The sequence below is a fragment of the Pelophylax lessonae genome (genome assembly GCF_965119305.1).
Source record: "Pelophylax lessonae genome assembly, chromosome: 3".
NCBI lineage: Eukaryota > Metazoa > Chordata > Amphibia > Anura > Ranidae > Pelophylax > Pelophylax lessonae.
Window position 1 is genome coordinate 605,055,989 of NC_138770.1, and position 23,870 is coordinate 605,079,858.

The window sequence follows — 23,870 nt, forward strand, 5'->3', positions numbered from 1 at the left end:
CCGATCGCCGCTCTGCGCGCCCCCGGGGGGCGCCCAGAGCTGTATTATCCTGCCGCCGTCGTATGACGTCTGGTCAGGATAATACAACCACATTCCCACCGTCAATTGCCTATAGGGCGGGCGGGAAGTGGTTAAGTATTGTTTATTGTTGCTGAGCGCAATCCTCTAGCATACATACACATTCGTTTGTCCATATGTATGTGTGGCCTGCGTTCTGGATCCTGAGTGCTGAACTAAAAGGCCTAAATCCTTGGTTGGGATTTCAGGATCTATCCTTTTGGCAACATCTGTGTTATTTCTGATTCCGTTGCATATTCCTGTTTTTACATAAAAAGTCAAAAGCAGTAAACTGTTTATTCACTGCAACACTTGTGGTCTCAGTTATGCGCAATGACCAAACTGATAGTGTCAGAGGGGTTGGAGCAGGCTCAGGGTGTAAGAAGTGAAGAGGACACTCATGCTACAAGCCACCCCTAAGGGGGCAGGGCTACACGTGTATGCCTGCACTTGTCATGAGAAACGCAGGCAAAGGAGTCCCTGACCCATTTTTAAACAAAAATACACCACTCTGAACTGCACAGTGCTGCGGCACCATGAGGTGCAAAAAGCCGAACAGGTGCCAATACGTGGGGGCGCCATTAGGAATTAATAGCACCCCCTGTGCGTCTGCTGAAGAGCGGCGTGTTTCTGTGTGTTTCAGGAACCCATGCGGTTATGTATGCTTCCAGCTCGTACTAGTGTGAACCTAGACTATATCTGTACAACGAGGGCCCGCCTGATTGGATACAAATTAACCAGGTTCTTTAGCAAGTCCCTCACAATACATCATTTTGCTAAATCTAAGCGGGATTGCATTAAAGTTCTACACTGAGTGAGGGAACAGTAAAGCATGGCTCTAATGGAGAGGAAACCAGAAATTGTGAATGTAATCAGCAATCATGGCTGCATATAATACACAGAGATCTGATACACAGAGATCTGATACACAGACATCTAATACTCAAATATCTAATACTTAGAGATCTAATACTTAGACCCCGTTCACACTGGGGCGACCTGTAGGCGACCTGGTTGCCGTAGGTCGCCTGCCATAGAGAAGCTGTGGACCCGTTCTAATAGGGGCAACACAAGTTGCTCCGACTTAGAAAAAGGGTCCGGAGCTTCTTTGGGGCGACCAATGATATGAAGTCCGTGCCGGCCGCTCCGAGGTCGCGGTGCGAGCTGCGCACCGCGACCTGTGAGGTTGCCCCGGCAAGTAGCGTCGCCCCAGTGTGAACGGGGTCTTAGAGATCTAATACTCAGAGATCCACTACACAGAGATATAATACACAGAAACAAGGCTTTTAACTGCTTGCCGACTGTGTAACTTACATTGATTATACACAGCGGAAGCCGACCAGCCGGGACCATGTCCACCGGCACCCACTGATCCTTCAGTTCAGAAGGAAAACTGCAATCTGCCTATGTAACAACAAGGCAGCTTGCTGTTCTGTCCATACAAAAGGCTTGGATCTTGTGTTCCTGCAAAGCAGGGGTACCAATCCATGCCTTCCGCTAGTACAAGCACCTCCCCCATAGTAAGGAAACACCAGCTAGGCACACAGTTAACCCTTTGATCGCCCCTAATGTTCACTCCTTTCCACCCAGTGTCATTAGTATAGTGACAGTGCATATTTTTTTTTTTGAGCACTGATCAATGTATGTGTCACTGATCCTCAAAAAGTGTCAGTGTCCAATTTGTCAGCCGCATCATTGCAGTCCTGCTGATCGCCAACATTACCAGTAAAAAAATAAATAAAAAAAATAAAAAAATCCATAGTTTGTAAGCGCTGTAACTTTTGCTCAAACCAATCAATATACGCTTATTGGGATTTTTTTTTTTTTTTTTTTACAAAAAATATGTATCAGAATACATTTTGGCCTAAATTGAAGAAATTTGATTTTTTTAAGAAAAAATATTTTTGGATATGTTTTATAGTAAAAAATAAAAAATATATTTTTTTTGTTTTTTTTTAATTTGTTGGTCTTTTTTGTTTATAGTGCAAATAAAAACCGAAGAGGCGATCAAATACCACCAAACGAAAGCAACGCAGTGCCGTATCGCACAAAATGGCCTGGTCGTGAATAAGGGTAAATCTTCCAGATGTCAAGTGGTTAAAATTTGAAGCTCAGGGCTAAACAATTTGTCATCAGACAATATAACGTTCAAAAAAACAAAAAAATTCCAGACCCGGCTCAGACAAATTGGCAGAACCCAAGTTGCCTGTTGCAGTTATAGTTTTTTTTTTTTATTATTTTAGTAGTTGTTTACCCCGCCTTTCCTCTCGCGATGACCTGGATACATTCAGAATTTTTTCCGATTTTAGGAATAGCCCCAGGTTTGACCAAAGGGAACGCTCAGACTTTGCGCCGTCTTTGCAGAAAAAGTTAATGAATGCGGTTTTCGGAGGTGAGACCTTGTGTTGGGAGTAATTCCATCCCACCCCAGGGGCAGCGTGTAGGAGTTATAGGGAAGCCATTCCCTTTATGTGACAATTCCCTGCTAAATTGCTTTTCCAGTGGTGAAGGTTGTTCCCTGGGAGGTAAGTCACCCTTGCAGAATGGCGATGCTCTGTTGGATACTTATGTGCTCTCTTATAGAAAGTTTCCTAACTCCCTGAGTCTTTCCTACATTCTGTTTGCAATCAGGTTGGGGGGAGGGAAGAGGAAGGGAGGAGGATGTCTCACATTCCACCTCCTCTTACATGTGAGATTAGGCAAAACATGAGTGTCAGTGTAAAGCAGGCAGGTCTGTGATACGGACTCAGAAATGTCCTCAGCTGGGACAACGCAGACTCCGGGCCAAGCTGGATCCTCAGCAACCATTACGTAAGTACGTGAGAGTCCTCCGTCATACACATGTGCAGATCTGGGGGTTTAAGACGGAGGGAAAAGAGCAGTCGGGGGTCCAGATACAATCTGTTCTCCGTCATACACATGTGCAGATCTGGGGGTTTAAGACAGAGGGAAAAGAGCAGTCGGGGGTCCGGAAACAATCAGTCCTCTGTCATAAACATGTGCAGATCTGGGGGTTTAAGACGGAGGGAAAAGATCAGTCGGGGGTCCAGGAACAATCTGTCTTCTGTCATACACATGTGCAGATTTGAAGGCTTAAGATGGGTGGAAAAGAGCAGTCGGGGGTCCAGGAACAGTCAGTCCTCCGTCATACACATGTGCAGATCTGGGGGTTTAAGACTGAGGGAAAAGAGCAGTCGGGGGTCCAGAAACAATCTGTCTTCTGTCATACACATGTGCAGATTTGAAGGTTTAAGATGGGTGGAAAAGAGCAGTCGGGGTCCGGGAACAATCAGTCCTCTGTCATACACATGTGCAGATCTGGGGGTTTAAGACGGAGGGAGAAGAGCAGTCGGGGTCCGGGAACAATCAGTCCTCCGTCATACACATGTGCAGATCTGGGGGTTTAAGTCGGAGGGAAAAGATCAGTCGGGGGTCCAGGAACAATTGTCTTCTGTCATACACATGTGCAGATTTGAAGGCTTAAGATGGGTGGAAAAGAGCAGTCGGGGGTCCAGATACAATCTGTTCTCCGTCATACACATGTGCAGATCTGGGGGTTTAAGACAGAGGGAAAAGAGCAGTCGGGGGTCCGGAAACAATCAGTCCTCTGTCATAAACATGTGCAGATCTGGGGGTTTAAGACGGAGGGAAAAGATCAGTCGGGGGTCCAGGAAAAATCTGTCTTCTGTCATACACATGTGCAGATTTGAAGGCTTAAGATGGGTGGAAAAGAGCAGTCGGGGTCCAGGAACAGTCAGTCCTCCGTCATACACATGTGCAGATCTAGGGGTTTAAGACTGAGGGAAAAGAGCAGTCGGGGGTCCAGAAACAATCTGTCTTCTGTCATACACATGTGCAGATTTGAAGGTTTAAGATGGGTGGAAAAGAGCAGTCGGGGTCCGGGAACAATCAGTCCTCTGTCATACACGTGTGCAGATCTGGGGGTTTAAGACGGAGGGAGAAGAGCAGTCGGGGTCCGGGAACAATCAGTCCTCCGTCATACACATGTGCAGATCTGGGGGTTTAGGACGGAGGGAAAAGAGCAGTCGGGGGTCCGGGAACAATCAGTCCTCCGTCATACACATGTGCAGATCTTGGGGTTTAAGATGGGTGGAAAAGAGCAGTCGGGGGTCCGGGAGCAATCTGTCCTCCATCATACACATGTGCAGATTTGGAGGCTTAAGATGGGTGGAAAAGAGCAGTCGGGGGTCCAGGAACAATCTGCCTGAAAATTCCATAAAGCGGAGTTCCGCCCCCCCCCCCCCCCCCCCCACGAAAAAATGTAAAGTCTGCAGCTAAAAATACTGTAGCTGCTGACTTTTAATTTTAGGACACTTACCTCAGGATCCTACGATGTCCGCACCCCAGCTGATTTTTGGATCAGCTCTCTGGTGCTGCCGCCATCACCATTCGAGGTGAGGGAAACCAGCAGTGAAGCCTTTTCGGCTTCACAGCTGGTTCCTTACTGTGCATGCGCTTTCTAACTGGCCCAGCGGCGGAGGAAGGAGAAGGGGGGCCGAACTTCTGAGGGACCTCGCTGCGGCGGAGTCTCATGAAGTGGGGACGGGTACCTGTCAAAAATAGAAGCAGGAAACAGATACATGAAGCTTCCACTTTTGGGTGGAACTTCGCTTTAAAGTAAGGTGACCAGATTTTTAAAATGAAATCCGGGGACATAATGGCGGCAATTAGCGACTTATAGCGGGACTGCATAAAAATATGCGCTGTCACTGTACTAATGACACTGGCTGGGAAGGGGTTAACATCTAGGACAATCAAAGGGTTAAATGTGTGCCTTACAAGTGCTTTCCCACTGTGGGGAAGGTGCTTTTACTAAGGGAAGGCATAGATCCCTGTCCCTGCTTTGCAGGAACACAGGATCGATGTCTTCCATATGGACAGAATGGCGATCTGCCTTGTTTACATAGACAGACTGCCAGTCTGCTTGTGTATAGAATGATCCGCGGGTAACGGCGGACATCGAGTCTGCCGGACCTGCTGATCGCCTCCGATACCCAGAAATGCAGGATCACGTGTATATGTACATGAGCCTGCACAGCGTGACTGCCCTGTAGCTGTAAATTCAGCTCTAAAACGATCGGCAACTGGTTAAGTTCATCAGTTATGATAACTCACAGGCAGCAGGCACTATCATGGCTCTGTCACATTGTGTCATAGGACATGGCTGCTGGGTGCTGATGGTGGACTTATGACCAATAAGTTAACAAAATCAGCACCCAGCAGTCATGTTATGTGAAGTGCACTGCCAGCCAGAGCCATGATAGAGTGCCTGCTGGCCGTGACTTATGATACCATCCATTATGCCAGAAAGACAAACTCAGCGTCACACAAGTCTCACTCTCCAGGCCCGGCTACTACTCAGCCAAGGAAGGCAAGGAGATGGGCAGTCAGGGGGCTGGCCAGTACTTAAGCCAAGACCATGCGAGTGGGAGCGGATGGGGCATGTGCTCGAAACTGAAGAAATAGTCCCTCCGCTCCGACCCGCACATGATCATCAGAAAGGGGCACAGATAATGGAAAAAATACACCCCCCTAAACTAGTAGGAGCGGCAAAGCGGGGTGTGTAATTCAGAGTTTTGTTTTTAATTCTTTGAAATCGCCCGAGCCCCTTTTCAAATCCAATCCGGCGACAAAACCGGGGACCAACTTGGTCCGGGGACAGTGTCCTCATTCATGTCCCCAGAAACCGGGGGTTGTTTGGTCACCCTACTTTAAAGTGTATCTAAATCCCAAACTAAAACTGAATTTTAGGGCAGATTATCATTCCTTGGATGTCCGTAGTCCTTTTTTTCAGACTTTTCTCAGTTTATTTTTCCTGGTGATCCTGCCAGTAATGCACTTCTTTTCTCAGAGTGACAATTATTATTATAATACAGGATTTGTATAGCGCCAACAGTTTACACAGCGCTTTCCAATATAAAGGGAGACAGTACAGTTACAATACAATCAAATACAAAAGGGTTAATACGGCCCTGCTCATAAGAGCTTACAATCTAACAGGATGGGGCAAGTGGTAAAAAAGTTTATAACTGGGGGATGAGCTGATGTAAGTAAAAAAAAAAAAAGATTGGTTGGAGGCGTGATAGGCTTCCCTGAAGAGATGAGTTTTCAGGGATCGCCTGAAGGCAGCCAGAGTAGGAGATAGCCGGACAGATTGAGGTTGAGAATTCCAGAGGATGGGAGAGGCTCTGGAGAAATCCTGGAGACGAGCATAGGAGGGGGGAGACAAAGGAGCTATAAAGTAGGAGGTCTTGAGAGGTGCGGAGAGGACGGTTTGGGTGATATTTAGAGAGAAGATTAGTAATGTAGCTCGGGGCAGAGTTGTGAATGGCTATGTATGTTGTTAGTATTTTGAATTTAATTTGCTGGGCGATTGGAAGCCAGTGTAACGATTAGCAGAGAGGGGTGGCAGACACTGAGCTGGTAAGGTAGACGAGTCTGGCTGCAGCATTAAAGCGGAGTTCCACCCAAAAGTGGAACTTCCGCTTTAGGTAGTCCTAACCCCCAGACATGCCACATTTGGCATGTCCTTTTTGGGGGGGGGGGGGAAGCGGGTACCTAGTTTTGACAGGTACCCAGCTCCCACTTCCGCTCAGAGCACCGCGGCGCCCTGAGCGGAAGTTCTCCTCTCCCCCTCCCTCCCTGCAATCTTCTAGGACATGTCCGAGGTCCCAGAAGATTGCCGGCCAATCAAGACGCACAGCGCAACTCGCACATGCGCAGTGCATACCCAGCTGTGAAGCCACAAGCTGTCGCAGCCGGGTGCCCACACCAGTGATGCCGGCCCCGCCGAGACCAGAGGGAGAGGATCGAGGCTTCGAGATTTTCTTACATTCTGCTGTGTCTCCGAGTTAGGATGTGGTGGGTGGAAAAAGCTGGCCATAGACTTTTTTTTTTTCGTTCAAAAAGACAAAAATATTCTTCCAATCACACTAGTGAGGTGGATAGAGGAGTCCTCCCCGCTGAGACTTTGTATTCTGACAGCTAGGATTCTTCACTGTCAGAATGCACTGATGCCTGTAGCTGCTGATCGAGAAAAATTTCCTTAAAGTCCGTTTAATAGACGTTGTTGTTAAATTGATTTCTGCTGAGCGAGAGCGGCGACACATAGATCAAAATGTGGCTGGTCCCTGCTGAAAATGTAAATCCATCTATGGCCAGCTTCAGGCTTCCCCCCTTAATTTTCACCTGTTGATCCTGCTGGTAACACCCTTTCTGTCTTAGGCCCCTTTCACACCAGCGGACCGGTCGGGGCAGCCTGTCAGTTTTTCAGGCGGACCCGATCCGATCACCCATTGATCTCTATGGGGCGACGGATGTCAGTGTATCTGCTGACACCCACCGGGCATCGGATCCCATAAAATACTCTAAAGATAGATGAATGGCAATACATTCGCCATCCGTCCAGTGGATCCGATCAGATGACAATCGGATAGAAACGAACATGCAGTCCATTTCCATCTGACAGCCCCATAGAGGAGAACGGGCTGTGTCCGTGTCCACTCTGCAAAGCGGAGAGGACACAGACCTGTCATCTGCCTGCTTAGCGGGGATCATCGGAGAGATCCCTCGCTGAGCAGGTGGATATCGCTTGGACGGATCCGCTCCATCTGAAAGGGGCCTTACTGTGCTATAGCTGTGGAGGAACAGCATGGGATTGTACACCCCATTAACACCCATCATACCATAAGAACATACCTAAATAATAAAGCAAGCACACAACAAGGATTGTGGAAAAGTTTAGGCCGCAGCCCCTTTATTGGGTTTAAAACTATTTTAATTATGAAATTAACTTTAACCTTTAATACCAAATAAAACCGCTGTTAACCATTAACAGATCAACATGCTTAGTCACTAAGACTCAAGCAGCAATATCTTATACCAACCAAATAACAGCGTACCAACCATTGTCCACCCACAAAGTGGCCGACATTACCCACATAAAGATGGGCCGCGATGAGGGGAAATAACAAAGACGGAGGGAGGGTTGGGAGTGCGGGTCAAAAGATCCAGAAGGAAGCCTGAGGAGAATCCAGAGGTGAGTCCAACTGATAGACCTGAGGTAAATGCTGACTGCGCCCACTGACAGGAGAGGATATAAGTAAAAGGTTACACTCATTGGCTAGATGTTTCCCGCCACTAGATTTGTCACCAATCCAGTGCTCGGCAGCTGAGGTAAATCTTCCTAGCAACAGCAGGCAGCTTGTCACCTGAAACACAAAATAGAAAGAACCAGCAAGGCAGCCATAGAGAGACATGAATTTACCAATCATCATAGCCCTCTATTAAGAGTAAAATGTGTTTATAAAACAAATGGGTGTTAGGGGTAACAATCTCATGGGGCCACTTCTTTATTTTATTCTTTTGTGGCCCTGACATTGTCACCCTAGAATAGGAAGTGTGTTTGGACTATAGAACACCTCTCCACATCTCCATAATATATGGAGAAGGTGTTCTGTAGTCCAGAGAGCTGAGCTGGGTAGGACTAGTAACAACACTTGAGATGATAAGTGCACAGGTCAGCTCTAGATTTCTGACAAAATCAAAAAGTATTATTTTTATTATTATTATTATTATTATTATTATTTTTTTCAGTATATTTAAGAGATGTATGGGTTTTATTTTTATTTAGGAATCATACTTGCCTAGCTGGACTCAGCATTGGTCCCCCATCGGCTCTAACTCTGAGAACCGAGTGATTTAACACCGCTGATCGCTCAGTTCTCTGAGTTCCCTGAGCAGAGAGCCGGTGGCTGTCAGTCACTGGCTCTCTGCTCCCCCCCCGCCCCCCCCGCCCCCCCGCCCTCAGTGGAGCGCTGAGCTGTGGAGGGGGAGGCTGGCTCAGGCTCTCAGCGGCTGGCTAAGTGGCTGAGCCGGGTGCTGGTCCAGGCATGTGGGCGGATCCTGACTATATGGTCGCAATCTTGCCTGAATCTTGCCCGAACAGACGAGTGCCGCTTCCGCATCTCAAAGCGTCTCATCCGAACCCGGAAATGGCATAACAGTGTGATTGCGCTCCAAGAGTCTCGACCGGTTTCGTCAGCACGCAGGCCGTCGTCATATGACCCTTGACAACGACGGCCTGTGTGCTGACGAAACCGGTCGGGACTCTTGGAGCGCAATCACACTGTTATGCCATTTCCGGGTTCGGATGAGACGCTTTGAGATGCGGAAGCGGCACTCGTCTGTATCATCCCCGGACCTTGTTTGACTGAATGCCCGTTTTACCTGTCTAAATGTAAGTGTATCTACCTTACTTTTAATAAATTGCTTGAGCATACTTCACTATTTTGGCCATTCCTTTATTTTTATACCGTTGAGGAGCGTGGGGCTGGCTAAGGAGTTTGGAGCGTATCTGTACATTGGTGATTGTAAGGTGGATCCTTCAGGAGGGCTCAGACTTATTCTGGATTCTCATTACCATTCTGCTTGCATTGACCCCCTATAACTAAGGGGTCGGTGCCTTCTGGTAAGCATTTCCACACATTGGGTGTCCATGTGGTGAAGGGAATGAAGATTTGATTACATGTGGAAGAATCATCCTTAGAGACTGCACTAAACCTTGTTGGTGTATGGGACTTTATTTATGATTCACCCACCCATTGCTGATGCACTTTATATCTGTTTATGCACTTTAATTGTTGATGCACTTTATATTTATATTTGTCGATGGTTCAATATTTTTTGACCATTTGCAATCACACTGTGCACTTTAGATGAGCGCGGCTCTGTACACCTTTAGGTGTATTTATACCATTCATACATTTTTACGATTCAGCTGCAGCTCTTTTATATGGTTCACACCAATATATTGCACTTTATGGATTTGTCCTACATATTTATTTAGATAGGATTCACACTTTTACACCATTTTTTGCCATTTGCGCAGGTACTGTTGGCGATTAACGCCAATTTATTTTTATGATTATAAGTTACGATCATATTTTAACAATCGATCAAAATACTTCCCTGTGTGTGATATATCGATCAACTGGGTTGTTGACTAATACTATAGATTGATTATTCCTATTAGAAGAGATCGATCAGAAAGGAAAATGATCATTTATCATAGCGTGCCAACATTAGCCAGCAGGGTGTGTAGGTCCCAACAGATATTAGTTGACTGAAACCTGTGGAGTGAATGATATTGTCTGCCTATTGCCAGCTTTAAGCCTAGTTCACCGGATCAGAAAATCGGACAAAAACATAGAGATGTCGGAGCGATTGTACGATAATCTGATCGTTAGTACACCGCTTTCGAGAGCAAATCACGTCAGTTCATCTGAAATTATCCAAAGGGACAAGCACGAAAGATTTTCTTGTAGAATATTAGATTGTACAATTTTAATTTAAGCAATACAGTATTCATGCAAAAAAAATCAGGGGAGCAAGACCACACATACTCGAAAACAAAAGAATACATTACAATACAATACAAAACATGACATCCCTTCCGAAGATGTATTCTGTCATAAGAGAATTTTTGTAAGTTGAGTAACTTCTTCTTTTTCGATATACGACTAGCATGCAAAAAAAAAAAAAAAAATGGACGATCATTTGTTCAATATTCTCATCGTGTGTATAAGGCTTAGGGTTATGACAGATAAGTGAACTTGACAGAATAGCTAATGGGCCACTTACAGACCAAAAAAGGAGCCAATTCACTGGAGGAAACGATTGCCGCACTTTTTCGACGTTAGAATCTCCCTTCTGGAGTCATTCATATGCTGGCCATACACGTATAGATTTTCGAAATATTTGGAAATTTTCCCTTTTATGAACGTTCGTTCAATCGTCTAATCATTAGTGGGGTCAAATTGATGTTCCTTTTCGACCACAGTGACAGGAAAATTTGACAGAGCAAAATAGGAAACTTTTCGCGATCTAACAAAATTTCGGACAGTGTATGTGGGTTTCGTTTTAAAAATTGAATGTTAAAAGCAAGTGAAATTTTTCAAACCATATTCGTCCATCGAATGTGCAAAGAATTTTTGTATGAATATTCTTGTGCAAAAGTCTACTAGTAAATGGCCAGCATAAGACCATATTCACATCTGTGATGCAGGAAAATCACTAAAGCTGGTCACACACTAGTAGAATTTCATTCTAATTTTTTTGCTTTGAGAACATTTGTTCAATTTACTAATTGCTAGCGGGGTCAAATCAAGGTTTGTTTTCAACCACAGTGGAGAGAAAATTAGAAGGAGCACAATGCAAATATTTTTCTCCAAGAAATTTCTTACAGTAAATGTGTTTTTTGTCCTAAAAAGTCCATTCACAAAATGTAATGTTTAAAGCAGGGGTCTCCAAACTTTCTAAACAAAGGGCCAGTTTATTGTCCTCCAGGCTTTATTATTGTCCTCCTATTGTCCTCCTAGGGAGGGGGGGGGGGGGGGGTGCTGGACTGTCCCCACTGGGAGGAGAAAATTCCCAAGCACCAGTGATAGAAAAAGATTTACATAGTGCCTATGGTCATTAGGAGGTGGCATATTATTGGTATTAGTCAGTGGAATATTATCCCATTATTGTTTTCAGTGGAAGGAATAGTTCCCAATTGTTCATCTTGGTTGGAGGAAAAGTGCCCCATTGATGGTGTCAGTGGAAGGAATAATGCTCCATTGTTGGTGTCAGTGGATGGAATACTACCCCACTATTTGTGTCAGTGGGAGGAATGGTCCCCATCATTGTAGTCAGTGGAAAAATGTGCACAATCTTTTATATCAGTGGGAGGAATAGTGCCCCATCATTGGTGTCAGTGGAAGGAATAGTGCCCCATCATTGGTGTCAGTGGGAGGAATAGTGCCCCATCATTGATGTCAGTGGAAGGAATAGTGCCCCATCATTGGTGTCAGTGGGAGGAATAGTGCCCCATCATTGATGTCAGTGGAAGGAATAGTGCCCCATCATTGGTGTCAGTGGAAGGAATAATGCCCCATCATTGGTGTCAGTGGGAGGAATAGTGCCCCATCATTGGTGTAAGTGTAAGGAATAGTGCCCCATCACTGGTATCAGTGGGAGGAATAATGCCCCATCAGTGGTATCAGTGGGAGGAGTAGTGCCCCATCACTGGTATCAGTGGGAGGAATAGTGCCCCATCACTGGTATCAGTGGGAGGAATAGTGCCCCATCATTGGTATCAGTGGGAGGAATAGTGCCCCATCATTGGTGTCAGTGGAAGGAATAGTGCCCCATCATTGGTGTCAGTGTAAGGAATAGTGCCCCATCACTGGTATCAGTGGGAGGAATAATGCCCCATCAGTGGTATCAGTGGGAGGAGTAGTGCCCCATCACTGGTATCAGTGGGAGGAATAGTGCCCCATCATTGGTATCAGTGTGAGGAATAGTGCCCCATCACTGGTGTCAGTGGAAGGAATAGTGCCCCATCATTGGTGTCAGTGTAAGGAATAGTGCCCCATCACTGGTATCAGTGGGAGGAATACTGCCCCATCATTGGTGTCAGTGGGAGGAATAGTGCCCCATCATTGGTGTCAGTGAAAGGAATAGTGCCCCATCATTGGTGTATGTGGAAGGAACAATGCTCTATTGTTGGTGTCAGTGGAAGTAATGATGAGATGGTCAGTCCCACTGGCTGATCAATAAAAAAAGTTCCATCTATGGCCAGCCCTAGACAGTTGTCATGGGAATAGGTGACCCCATTGGGACAGTTTTCGCATTTCTTTTTCTGGTGTCAACTGTGAAAGTTTTGATTTCCGATTACTTTCCATCTCGGTGATGATGGTCACTAGGACAAAGAGGGAGGGTGAATCTTCCCAGCAGGGACACAGACAGCAAGTATAACCTGACAGGGGTTCTATCCCTTAACAGATTTACATTACATATACTGAAACGCAAAGCATGTTAGTGCACCACAACATTGTGAATGTAGCCTAAGGCCTCATGCACACGGGCTGTTTTTATAGCTGCTGTTTTTGTTGTCAGATGATTTTTTCTGCAGCCAGTAAACTCCCCAGCATGTTATCCTATGTGTCCATGCACACATCAGCAGTTTTTGGCAGGGGCGTTTTCTGGCTGGAAAAAAACCCCAGCGCTTGTGGGTTTTGAGAGGAATTTTTCAGCTGTAAAAACGCTGTAAGGCCCCTTTCACGCGGGCTTTCCTCCCCGGCCCGCCTGTCAGTTTTTTCAGGCGGACCGGATCGGAAGCTCAATGCACCCCTATGGAGCAGCAAATGTCAGTGGAGACATGTCTGCTGACACCCACTGCTATCCGATCCGATCCTGTCCATGAAATCCGATCCTGACCGTAAAAACGACATTCTACAGCTAAAGCTACAGGTGTTTTTATAACGCCCAGTGTACATGAGGCCCTAGGGTGGTATATGGAAAAGAATGGACAGTTCCCCACAGTATGGGGGGAGGGGGAGACATTCTATGACATCCTCCATAGAAAGGAGACCATATTCACACCTCTTAATTAGAGAGGCAGGGTCCGAAAAAATGGGACCAAGAATAGGTGGATAACTGATTAGTCAGCGCTCTAACAATGCCCCATCTATGGCTGAAGATGGTTTTGTAATCTGAGACTTCAGAAGGGGATTTCAGCAGGGATTAGAACTGAACACGGCAAACATCTAAACACACAAATGCAATACCTTTAGTATATGAGCCCTGTTCTAGGATTTGTATGTTTGTCCACCCAGTCCTGAGATTTATATTGCTCTGCCACACAGCACAGCCCTGTCTGGCACGGCAAACAACCTGACTTTTCTTAGCTACAGCTAAGTAACACTTACAGGTCTTGTCCCTCCCCCAGGCAGTGACTGGACAGTTAAAGGAGAAGCAGAAGACTGATGAGCTCATCTCTCTACCACTCCGCTCTCTTCTATATCAGCAAGTTCCTAGGCACTGTGATGTAAGGATTGAATGCTCATCCTGTCTAGGGGGAACTTGAACCGGCATTGTACTTACCCTAACTGTGGGCAGTCCATCAGCATCATCATTTACAATGCTTTAACCCTCTATTGTAAGGTTTGGGGGCGTGCATGAGACTGTGGAGGAGGGGGGGGGGGCAGTCACACCAATGGAGGGACACTGTTGGAGGTCAGAATAAGGTCAGGCAGGCCATACATTAACCAATTTTCTTTTCTTCAACCATGGGTTGTAGGAAAGAAAATAGCTTGATTCTCCCATCAACACTGAATGTGTTGATGGGGGGGGGGGGTTCCTCCTGCTGTGCTATTATATTATGACAGTGGGGAGGGTTCCCAGCAAGAAGCCGCTAGTTTTACTTCCCTTTTATCCATACAGAAACAGGACAAACATCACAGAAAGTGCGTGCCTAGCAATACAATCTGCTGCAATCACAGTGCAATCTTTTACAAGTATTTTAAGGGCCAGATCACAATGGTGCGATGCGGGAACCCTGAAAATCCATGCGGGTTCCCGCATCGCACCCAACTCACAGTAAGTTCACACTGCCATATGCAAACTGCTGGGAGTGTCAATACAAACTTAATGACACCCCCAGATTAGTTTGCATATCGCAGTGCGAACTGTCAGTTCAGACAGGAATCAGATTACACCCATGCGATCCGATTCTGGTGCGGACCAAAAAAAAGGGTCCTGCACGACTTTGGTGCGAATGCGATGCGAATTCAGCCATACAATCTGTATGGCTGATTTCGCATTGCACAGACATCGCATGTGATTTGCAGAGCAGTGCGCTCGGAACCACATGTGATATCTGAAATCGCTATAGTGTGAAAGGACACTAAAAGTCCAAGTATGTTCATATTTTCTGAACATATTAATGCAGCAAGGCAGCTTCCATGATCGTCAAACGATGTACAAATGATCACATGACAAAGGAAACACAAGGGGGAAATGAAACTCGGTGCAATTATGAAGTCACCTTGTGCTACGTGATAACTGTGCCAATGTGCTATTATAGAAAAAGATCTGGTTTTCATAAAGGACACAAATTATTGCAGTCCTATATACATTAATTCATCATTAAATGTATTTTTTTTCAAAGGCAAACAGTGTAAGTACCTGAATATAACCTGCTGTCAGCCTCCAGCAGTCCCATATACAGCAGAGCTCAGACTGGGAGAAGGAGATGCAACACGGGGTCATTCAGTTGTGCTGTAGTGCTTGTGTGCTATCAAGGAACATGCTGATAGGAGGAGAGAGCAAAGTGATAAAGAAATGAGTTCAACAGTCTGCTGCTTCTCTTTTCACTGTCCAGTCACAGGCTGAAGGGAGGGACAAGATCTGGTAGTGTTGAAGCAAAGAAAAATCAGGTCCTCTGCCCTGCCTACCAGTTGTGCTGAGTGGCAAATCTCAGGAATGAATAGACAGGAATACAGATTCTTTGGCAGCTAAAACAGCACTCACATATGTATTTTACCTGTGTGTTTAGCTGTTTGCCTGAGGTTCAGCTTTAAGGTTAGACATGTGAAATGAAGCTGCAAGCTGATAAATAGAAACATGAAATATACTCTGAAAAATAGCAGCATACTGGTGTGTTTTACCACTGGGAGAGGCTATTGTGGCTGTACTCACAAGGCATGTGTCCTGATCACGGCATTTTAAATACCTATAATTGCAAACCAGTGTCAGAGGTCTATTGTATAAAAAGTATAATGGTGCTTATGAGTACAAATGTCTAGCTGGACTTACATGTTTCGACTTATTTTCTTTGAGGTCTCTCCTCACTCCATACTGAGATTCTCTTCTAAGCCCATTATGGCGCTTTTCCACTGCATGGAACCGAACGGTTCGGCTCGCTTTTGCGCTTTTCCGCTGCTGGTACCGCATGGTACGGTGTAGGAACGGTTCGGTACGGTACGGTGGCGCTTTTCCACTACATGGAACCGAACGGTACGGCTCGCTTAAACAGTACCACCTTGTTTGGGGTTCCAAGCGGGCCGTACCGGTACCATATCCCACAATCCTTTGCATGCAGCCTTGACTGTTTGTCACTACTAGCCACTGATTGGTCAGAGAATCGTTGTTATCCCACCCACTTACTACTTTAGTGGAAAAGCAAACCGTACCGAACCGTTCCAACACCGTACCATGCGGTACCATGCAGTGGAAAACCAAACCGAGCCAAGTAGGGCCAAGCAGGGCCGAGTGGAGCTGAGCCGGTACTTGCAGTGAAAAAGTGCCATTAGTGTTTTTAATGGATGGCTCCTAAAGTGTTAGGCTGCATTCACATGTCAGCTTATAATCGCGGGCAGAACCGCCGCGGTTCCGCCCGCGATTCGGAGATTTATTGCAAATCGCGGGACGCCTAGCGTTGCCCGTTGATTTGCAATAGCCCCCCAAACGCCGAGCGATGTTGCCGCGATTTACGCCCGCCGAATCGCGGCAACATCGCGCAAACAAAATTGTACAAGAGCTTCTTTGGAGCGTATTGCGTCCCGCGATTTTGTTTGCGCGATGTTGCCGCGATTCGGCGGGCGTAAATCGCGGCAACATCGCTCGGCGTTTGGGGGGCTATTGCAAATCAACGGGCAACGCTAGGCGTCCCGCGATTTGCAATAAATCTCCGAATCGCGGGCGGAACCGCGGCGGTTCTGCCTGCGATTATAAGCTGACATGTGAATGCAGCCTAACTAAACCCACAACAGTAAAATCAGACTTTATATGCAGTAAAGCATGCTTGTTATACTCACTGTGGAATCTAAGGGGTTAATCCTGCGCATTGTGTAAAAAGGCTGTTTGATCCTGTCTCCTCTGATCCTCTCTTTCTTTTACTGTCCCCAATTCATTGGCTGATAGCACAGAGCACTAGGAGGCACTCTGAACTTGCTCAGTGTGGTGTGTATTGCTAGAGGTTTTTTTTTTTTTTTTTTTTGGGAGGGTACATGTGATCAGCACAGGGCCAATCAGCACTGTCCAGAAAGAGGGTCAGGGGTAATGCAACCTCATAGGACAGTTAAAGGAGAATGAAAACTCCTCCTACAAGCTTTAACCAGACACTGATAGAAGTCACACGATGGGAAACACTGCTGATGAGAAAAGGTCTTTAGCAGTTTATAATTATTAAAATAATTAGATTTCCAAGTTCTGTGTACAGTGGGAGAACAGATACAGTGAATGCAGGATCTGGGTTTAGTAACACTTTAATCGGAGAGAATGAGCATTGCTATGAAGCTCACCATAGCTAGGGGAATGCAACAGAATGTTGGCAAAAATATGTTTTTTCCATGTTGCTTGTATGTGCTGGAAAACCAATGTCACCACTCTTTCAGGGAAGCAATGAAATAATGGTCAAAACATTTTAACTCGGAATTTGTTTCATTTTTGCTAGAAGCCCTGTCAGTTTATACATTTCTAGTCTGTGTTTTATTGGATAGATTTCTTTTCGTTTCCTGGCCCAGAGACACAGTAAGAAATCTCTGCAAAGTGTCCGTTATCAGAATAGGTGTCCCCCTGTTCCAGTGACTACTGTAACATTTTGGATTTTCCATCACTTACTGTCCTGGTGACAATGGTCACCAGGACAAATGGAAAGCGTGAATCCTCCCAGCTGGGATACAATAAAAAGCTGACAGAGGTTCTAACATTTCCCAACCGGGAATAATATTGGTAGATGTTTCAAGAAAAAAGGGCTTTATAGCTGCCAGCTGTTATTGATAATCCTTTAGGATAATACTTTAGGATTTATATATAAAACTGAACGAGAGAAAACATTTTTTGGGCTTTCCGGGTGTACTGTCTTCATGATATTTAGGATTGTTATTTGTTTCCTAGTCATAGAACATCCTGTCCAGACTATGTCAAAACTTTAGTCTTATGAAATGACACCAAGAAAAAAGCCACAAAGCTGACTAAGACAAACTGCACTTTATTGCCACATCTGTCAGGCCAGATACAGTGCCTTGCGAAAGTATTCGGCCCCCTTGAACTTTGCGACCTTTTGCCACATTTCAGGCTTCAAACATAAAGATATAAAACTGTAATTTTTTGTGAAGAATCAGCAACAAGTGGGACACAATCTTGAAGTGGAACGAAATTTATTGGATATTTCAAACTTTGTTAACAAATAGAAAACTGAAAAATTGGGCGTGCAAAATTATTCAGCCCCTTTACTTTCAGTGCAGCAAACTCTCTCCAGAAGTTCAGTGAGGTTCTCTAAATGGTCCAATGTTGACCTAAATGACTAATGATGATAAATGGAATCCACTAAGTCTCCGTATAAATGCACCTGCACTGTGATAGTCTCAGAGGTACGTTTAAAGCGCAGAGAGCATCATGAAGAACAAGGAACACACCAGGCAAGCCCAAGATACTGTTATGGAGAAGTTTAAAGCCGGATTTGGATACAAAGAGATTTCCCAAGCTTTAAACATCCCAAGGAGCACTGTGCAAGCGATAATATTGAAATGGAAGGAGTATCAGACCACAACAAATCTACGAAGACCTGGCCGTCCCTCTAAACTTTCAGCTCATACAAGGAGAAGACTGATCAGAGATGCAGCCAAGAGGCCCATGATCACTCTGGATGAACTGCAGAGATCTACAGCTGAGGTGGGAGACTCTGTCCATAGGACAACAATCAGTCGTATACTGCACAAATCTGGCCTATATGGAAGAGTTCCAAAAAACAACAATATCTCTCCTGCGCTCGAGTGGTATGCGGGAAGGAGGAATCTTCTAGGCGGTTTTGTGCCACAAATTACGTGGTCTTGCTGCCCCCCTCAGGACCAAGGGTATCCAAAAGGCACTACAAGAAAACAACAAGAGAAGGGCGCACCGACCTTGTGCATTTCCACTTAAAGTTTATTAAAAGCAAAGAAGGGTAGCGTACAATATACTCACAAACGTAGCATATGAACAAGCATGTAGGAAATGGGCACCGCTCGCTTCCAGGACACTTCTCTACTGCTGGATAGCGTGATGGCGTCCTCAAAACCTGATGTGGCTTACGCGTTTCGAGGGAGGACCCTCTTCCCCCTCTTCCTCAGAGCCAAAATCGCCACATTTGGCTCTGAGGTACTTTTGGCGATTTTGGCTCTGAGGCAGAGGGTCCTCCCTCGAAACACGTAAGCTACATCAGGTTTTGAGGACGCCATCATGCTATCCAGCAGCAGAGAAGTGTCCTGGAAGCGAGCGGTGCCCATTTCCTACATGCTTGTTCATATGTTACGTTTGTGAGTATATTGTACGCTACCCTTTATGGAAGAGTGGCAAGAAGAAAGCCATTCCTTAAAGATATCCATAAAAAGTGTCGTTTAAAGTTTGCCACAAGCCACCTGGGAGACACACCAAACATGCGGAAGAAGGTGCTCTGGTCAGATGAAACCAAAATCAAACTTTTTGGCAACAATGCAAAACGTTATGTTTGGCGTAAAAGCAACACAGCTCATCACCCTGAACACACCATCCCCACTGTCAAACATGGTGGTGGCAGCATCATGGTTTGGGCCTGCTTTTCTTCAGCAGGGACAGGGAAGATGGTTAAAATTGATGGGAAGATGGATGGAGCCAAATACAGGACCATTCTGGAAGAAAACCTGATGGAGTCTGCAAAAGACCTGAGACTGGGACGGAGATTTGTCTTCAACAAGACAATGATCCAAAACATAAAGCAAAATCTACAATGGAATGGTTCACAAATAAACATATCCAGGTGTTAGAATGGCCAAGTCAAAGTCCATACCTGAATCCAATCGAGAATCTGTGGAAAGAACTGAAAACTTCTGTTTACAAAGGCTCTCCATCCAACCTCACTGAGTTCGAGCTGTTTTGCAAAGAGGAATGGGCAAAAATTTCAGTCTCTCGATGTGCAAAATTGATAGAGACATACCCCAAGCGACTTACAGCTGTAATCGCAGCAAAAGGTGGCGACACAAAGTATTAACTTAAGGGGGCTGAATAATTTTGCACGCCCAATTTTTCAGTTTTTTATTTGTTAAAAAAGTTAGAAATATCCAATAAATTTCGTTCCACTTCATAATTGTGTCCCACTTGTTGATTCTTCACAAAAAATTACAGTTTTATATCTTTATGTTTGAAGCCTGAAATGTGGCAAAAGGTCGCAAAGTTCATGGACATGGGGGCCGAATACTTTCGCAAGGCACTGTATAGACATGAAGAAACCAGGATCTACTGTGACCATTTCTTTACACGTCCTGTGAGACATTAGGTCCGCATTCACTATATATATATATATATATATACATAGGAGAGGACCAGTGATTATTTGTGTCAGGTGAGGTCCACAAGTCCGCTATGTCAAGTAGGAGAGATCCAGGTGTCATCTATTGACGGCCGGTAAGGCCCAGGGGTTATCTGTGACATGAAGATGAGGCTCAGGGGTCATCTGTGATTAGTTAGTAAGGCCCAGGGGTCATCTGTGATCAGTTGGTGAGGCTCAGGGGTCATCTGTGATCAGTTAGTAAGGCCCAGGGGTCATCTGTGATTCGCCCTAAAATAGAAGGATGGGCACGGATGATCACGGAGCTCTGCAGCCACACGTCCGTTCAGGCTAACATCCCAGCCACGCCCCCGGGGTCATCTGTGATTAGTTGGTAAGGCCCAGGGGTCATCTGTGATCAGTTGGTGAGGCTCAGGGGTCATCTGTGATCAGTTGGTGAGGCTCAGGGGTCATCTGTGATCAGTTGGTGAGGCTCAGGGGTCATCTGTGATCAGTTGGTGAGGCTCAGGGGTCATCTGTGATCAGTTGGTGAGGCTCAGGGGTCATCTGTGATCAGTTGGTAAGGCCCAGGGGTAATCTGTGATCAGTTGGTAAGGCCCAGGGGTAATCTGTGATCAGTTGGTGAGGCCCAGGGGTAATCTGTGATCAGTTGGTGAGGCCCAGGGGTAATCTGTGATCAGTTGGTAAGGCCCAGGGGTCATCTGTGATTAGTTGGTAAGGCCCAGGGGTAATCTGTGATCAGTTGGTGAGGCCCAGGGGTAATCTGTGATCAGTTGGTAAGGCCCAGGGGTCATCTGTGATCAGTTGGTAAGGCCCAGGGGTAATCTGTGATCAGTTGGTGAGGCCCAGGGGTAATCTGTGATCAGTTGGTGAGGCCCAGGGGTAATCTGTGATCAGTTGGTAAGGCCCAGGGGTCATCTGTGATCAGTTGGTAAGACCCAGGGGTCATCTGTGATAAGTTGGTGAGGCTCAGGGGTCATCTGTGATCGTTTGTAAGGCCCAGGGGTCATCTGTGATCAGTTTGTAAGGCCCAGGGGTCATCTGACTAGTGATTATCTGTATCAGGCAGGTAAGTCCCACATGTCAGCTATGTCATGTAGGAGAGACCCAGGGGTTGCCTGTGACACTATGGTGAGGATAATAGGTCATCTGTGACAGGTACATGAGGCTCAATAATCATGTAGACAAGTAAGTGAAGCCCAAGGATCACCTTTGACAAGTAGGAGAGGGCCAGGTGTCATCTGTGACAGATACATGAGGCCCAAAGCTCATCTATGACAAGGGAGTAAGGCCCAGTGATGACAAGTAAGCAAGATTCAGGGGTCACCTGGAATATGTAAGTGAGGCTTTAGGATTGTCTGTGGCAAATAGGTAAGATTCATGGGTCCTCTTTGACAAGTAGATGAGGCCCAGGTGTCATCTTTGACCAATTGTTAAGGTCCAGGGGTCATCTGTGACCAGTTTATAGGGTTCATGGGCAATCTGTTACCATTTTATAAGTTCCAGGGGTTGTCTGTGACCAATTTATAAGGCCTGAGGGTTATCAGGCCTTGGTGAAATAAGTTTAAGCATGACTGTAGTAAAAGGTGACCAAAGCTATGTGCAACAAGCTCCAACTGCTTATATTTATTTCCGGAGGGCAATTGAATCTCCTGGAATAGTCCCATTTCATTTTAAAGGCATATTGGAAGTAAATAGAATATATTTTATGTACTGGAAAAATGGAAAGTAAGCATTTAAAATACTTGATGTTCTGTGCTTTTGCCTGCACTTTTCTGTTGGTGAGATGGTCTATATAATGCCTGTCCCCTCAGCACCTTACACTTACCTGAAACTTGCAATCCTAAAAGAAAAATGACACATGAATAACCATAACCCATGCTATAAGACCTTTGTGAATTGAAATATAATTTCTGATCTAAATATTCTACAAATGATGCCCGGTGGTCAAATGATGCATGTGTTATATTGTAAAATACTGACACCATGGAGATAATCTAGTTCGTTGCCCATGTGTAACTATGGTAATGTTTCATTACATCTCCAGGCAATTCTGAATAATGAAGATTATTTATGAATGTTCCTGAAAAGATGGGCGTCGGGTAAGTTTATATTGAAGGGAAATGACAGCAGTTTTTATTCATTGTTATTGAAATATTTTTTCTAAGTTTATAATGATATATACACTGCTCAAAAACATGAAAGGAATACTTTTTACTAAGAGTATAGCATTAAGCCCAAAAACTCTTGGGATATTGATCTGGTCTGTTAAGTAGCAGAGGGGGTTGTTAATCAGTTTCAGCTGCTTTGGTGTAAATGAAGTTACCATCAAGTACACTAGATGGGCAACAATGAGACGACCTCCAAAACAGGAATGGTTTTACAGGTGAAGGCCACTGACATCTTTTTTCCCTACTCATCTTTTCTGAATGTTTTTCACTAGTTTTGCATTTGGCTAGGGTCAGTGTCACTACTGGTAGCATGAGGCAATACCTGGACCCTATAGAGGTTGCACAGGTAGTCCAAGTCCTTCAGGATGGCACATCAATACGTGCCATTGCCAGAAGGTTTGCTGTGTCTCCCAGCACAGTCTCAAGAGCATGAAGGAGATTCCAGGAGACAGGCAGTTACTCTAGAAGAGACGGACAGGGCTGTACAAGGTCCTTAACCCATCAGCAGGTCCGGTATCTGCTCCTTTTTGCAAGGAGGAACAGAATGAGCAGCACTGCCAGAGCCCTAAAAAATGACCTCCAGAAGGCCACTGGTGTGAATGTCTTACCAAACAATCAGAAACAGACTTTTTGAGGGTGGCCTGAGGGCCCATACGTCCTCTAGTGGGCCCTCTGCTCACTGCCTGGCACTGTGGAGCTCGATTGGCATTTGCCATTGAACACCAGAATTGACAGGTCCGCCACTGGCACCTTGTGCTTTTCACAGATTAGAGCAGGTTCACCCTGAGCACGTGAGAGGCGTAAAAGGGTCTGGAGAAGCCATGGAGTACATTCTGCTGCCTGTAACATCGTTCAGCATGACTGTATTGGTGGTCGGTCAGGGATGGGCTGGGGAGGCACATCTATGGAGGGATGTATAGACCTCTACAGGCTAGACAATGGCACCTTACTGCCATTAGGTATTTGGATGAAATCCTTGGACCCACTGTCAGGCCCTACACTGGTGCAGTGGGTCCTGGGCTCCTCCTGGTGCACGGCAAGGCCCGGCCTAATGTGGCGAGGGTATGCAGCCAGTTCCTGGAGGATGAAGGAATTGATACTATTGAATGAACCCCACGTTTCCCTGATCTAAATCCAATAGAACACCTCCACCAATGGAACTTTATGTGTCAGTGCATCCAGGTCCGTTAGGTTGCACTTTCAACTGTTCAGGAGCTCAGTGATGCCCTGGTCCAGATCTGGGAGGAAATACCCCAGGACACCATCCGTCGTCTCATTAGGAGCGTGCCTCGATGTGGTGAGGCATGCATACAAGCACATGGGGGGGTTGAGTTGCTGCAATGAAATTTTGGCAAAATGGACTAGCCTTCTGCATCTTTTTTTCACTTTGATTTTCAGGGAGTCATTGAATTCAGCACTCTGTAGGTTGATAATTTTCATTTCCATCAACGATGTGGCATCCTTTCCTTCCTAACACATTACCCAGTCCATAT

General features: G+C 45.6%; 1 protein-coding gene across 4 annotated transcripts in view; it reads left to right on the forward strand.

The window, feature by feature from the left end:
- The first annotated feature begins 2,758 nt into the window (after positions 1–2,758).
- Positions 2,759–23,870, forward strand: part of TLR5 (toll like receptor 5) — a 62,944-nt gene continuing 41,832 nt past the window's right edge. Inside the window, exons 1-2 of one of the 4 annotated variants that reach the window (XM_082251725.1) lie at positions 2,759–2,872; positions 22,254–22,308. In XM_082251725.1, the coding sequence (XP_082107851.1) occupies positions 22,280–22,308 (29 nt within the window). In that variant the 5' untranslated portion in view covers positions 2,759–2,872; positions 22,254–22,279. The remainder of the gene's footprint in view (positions 2,873–22,253; positions 22,309–23,870) is intronic. The other 3 variants (XM_082251724.1, XM_082251726.1, XM_082251723.1) reach the window with 3 other exon arrangements.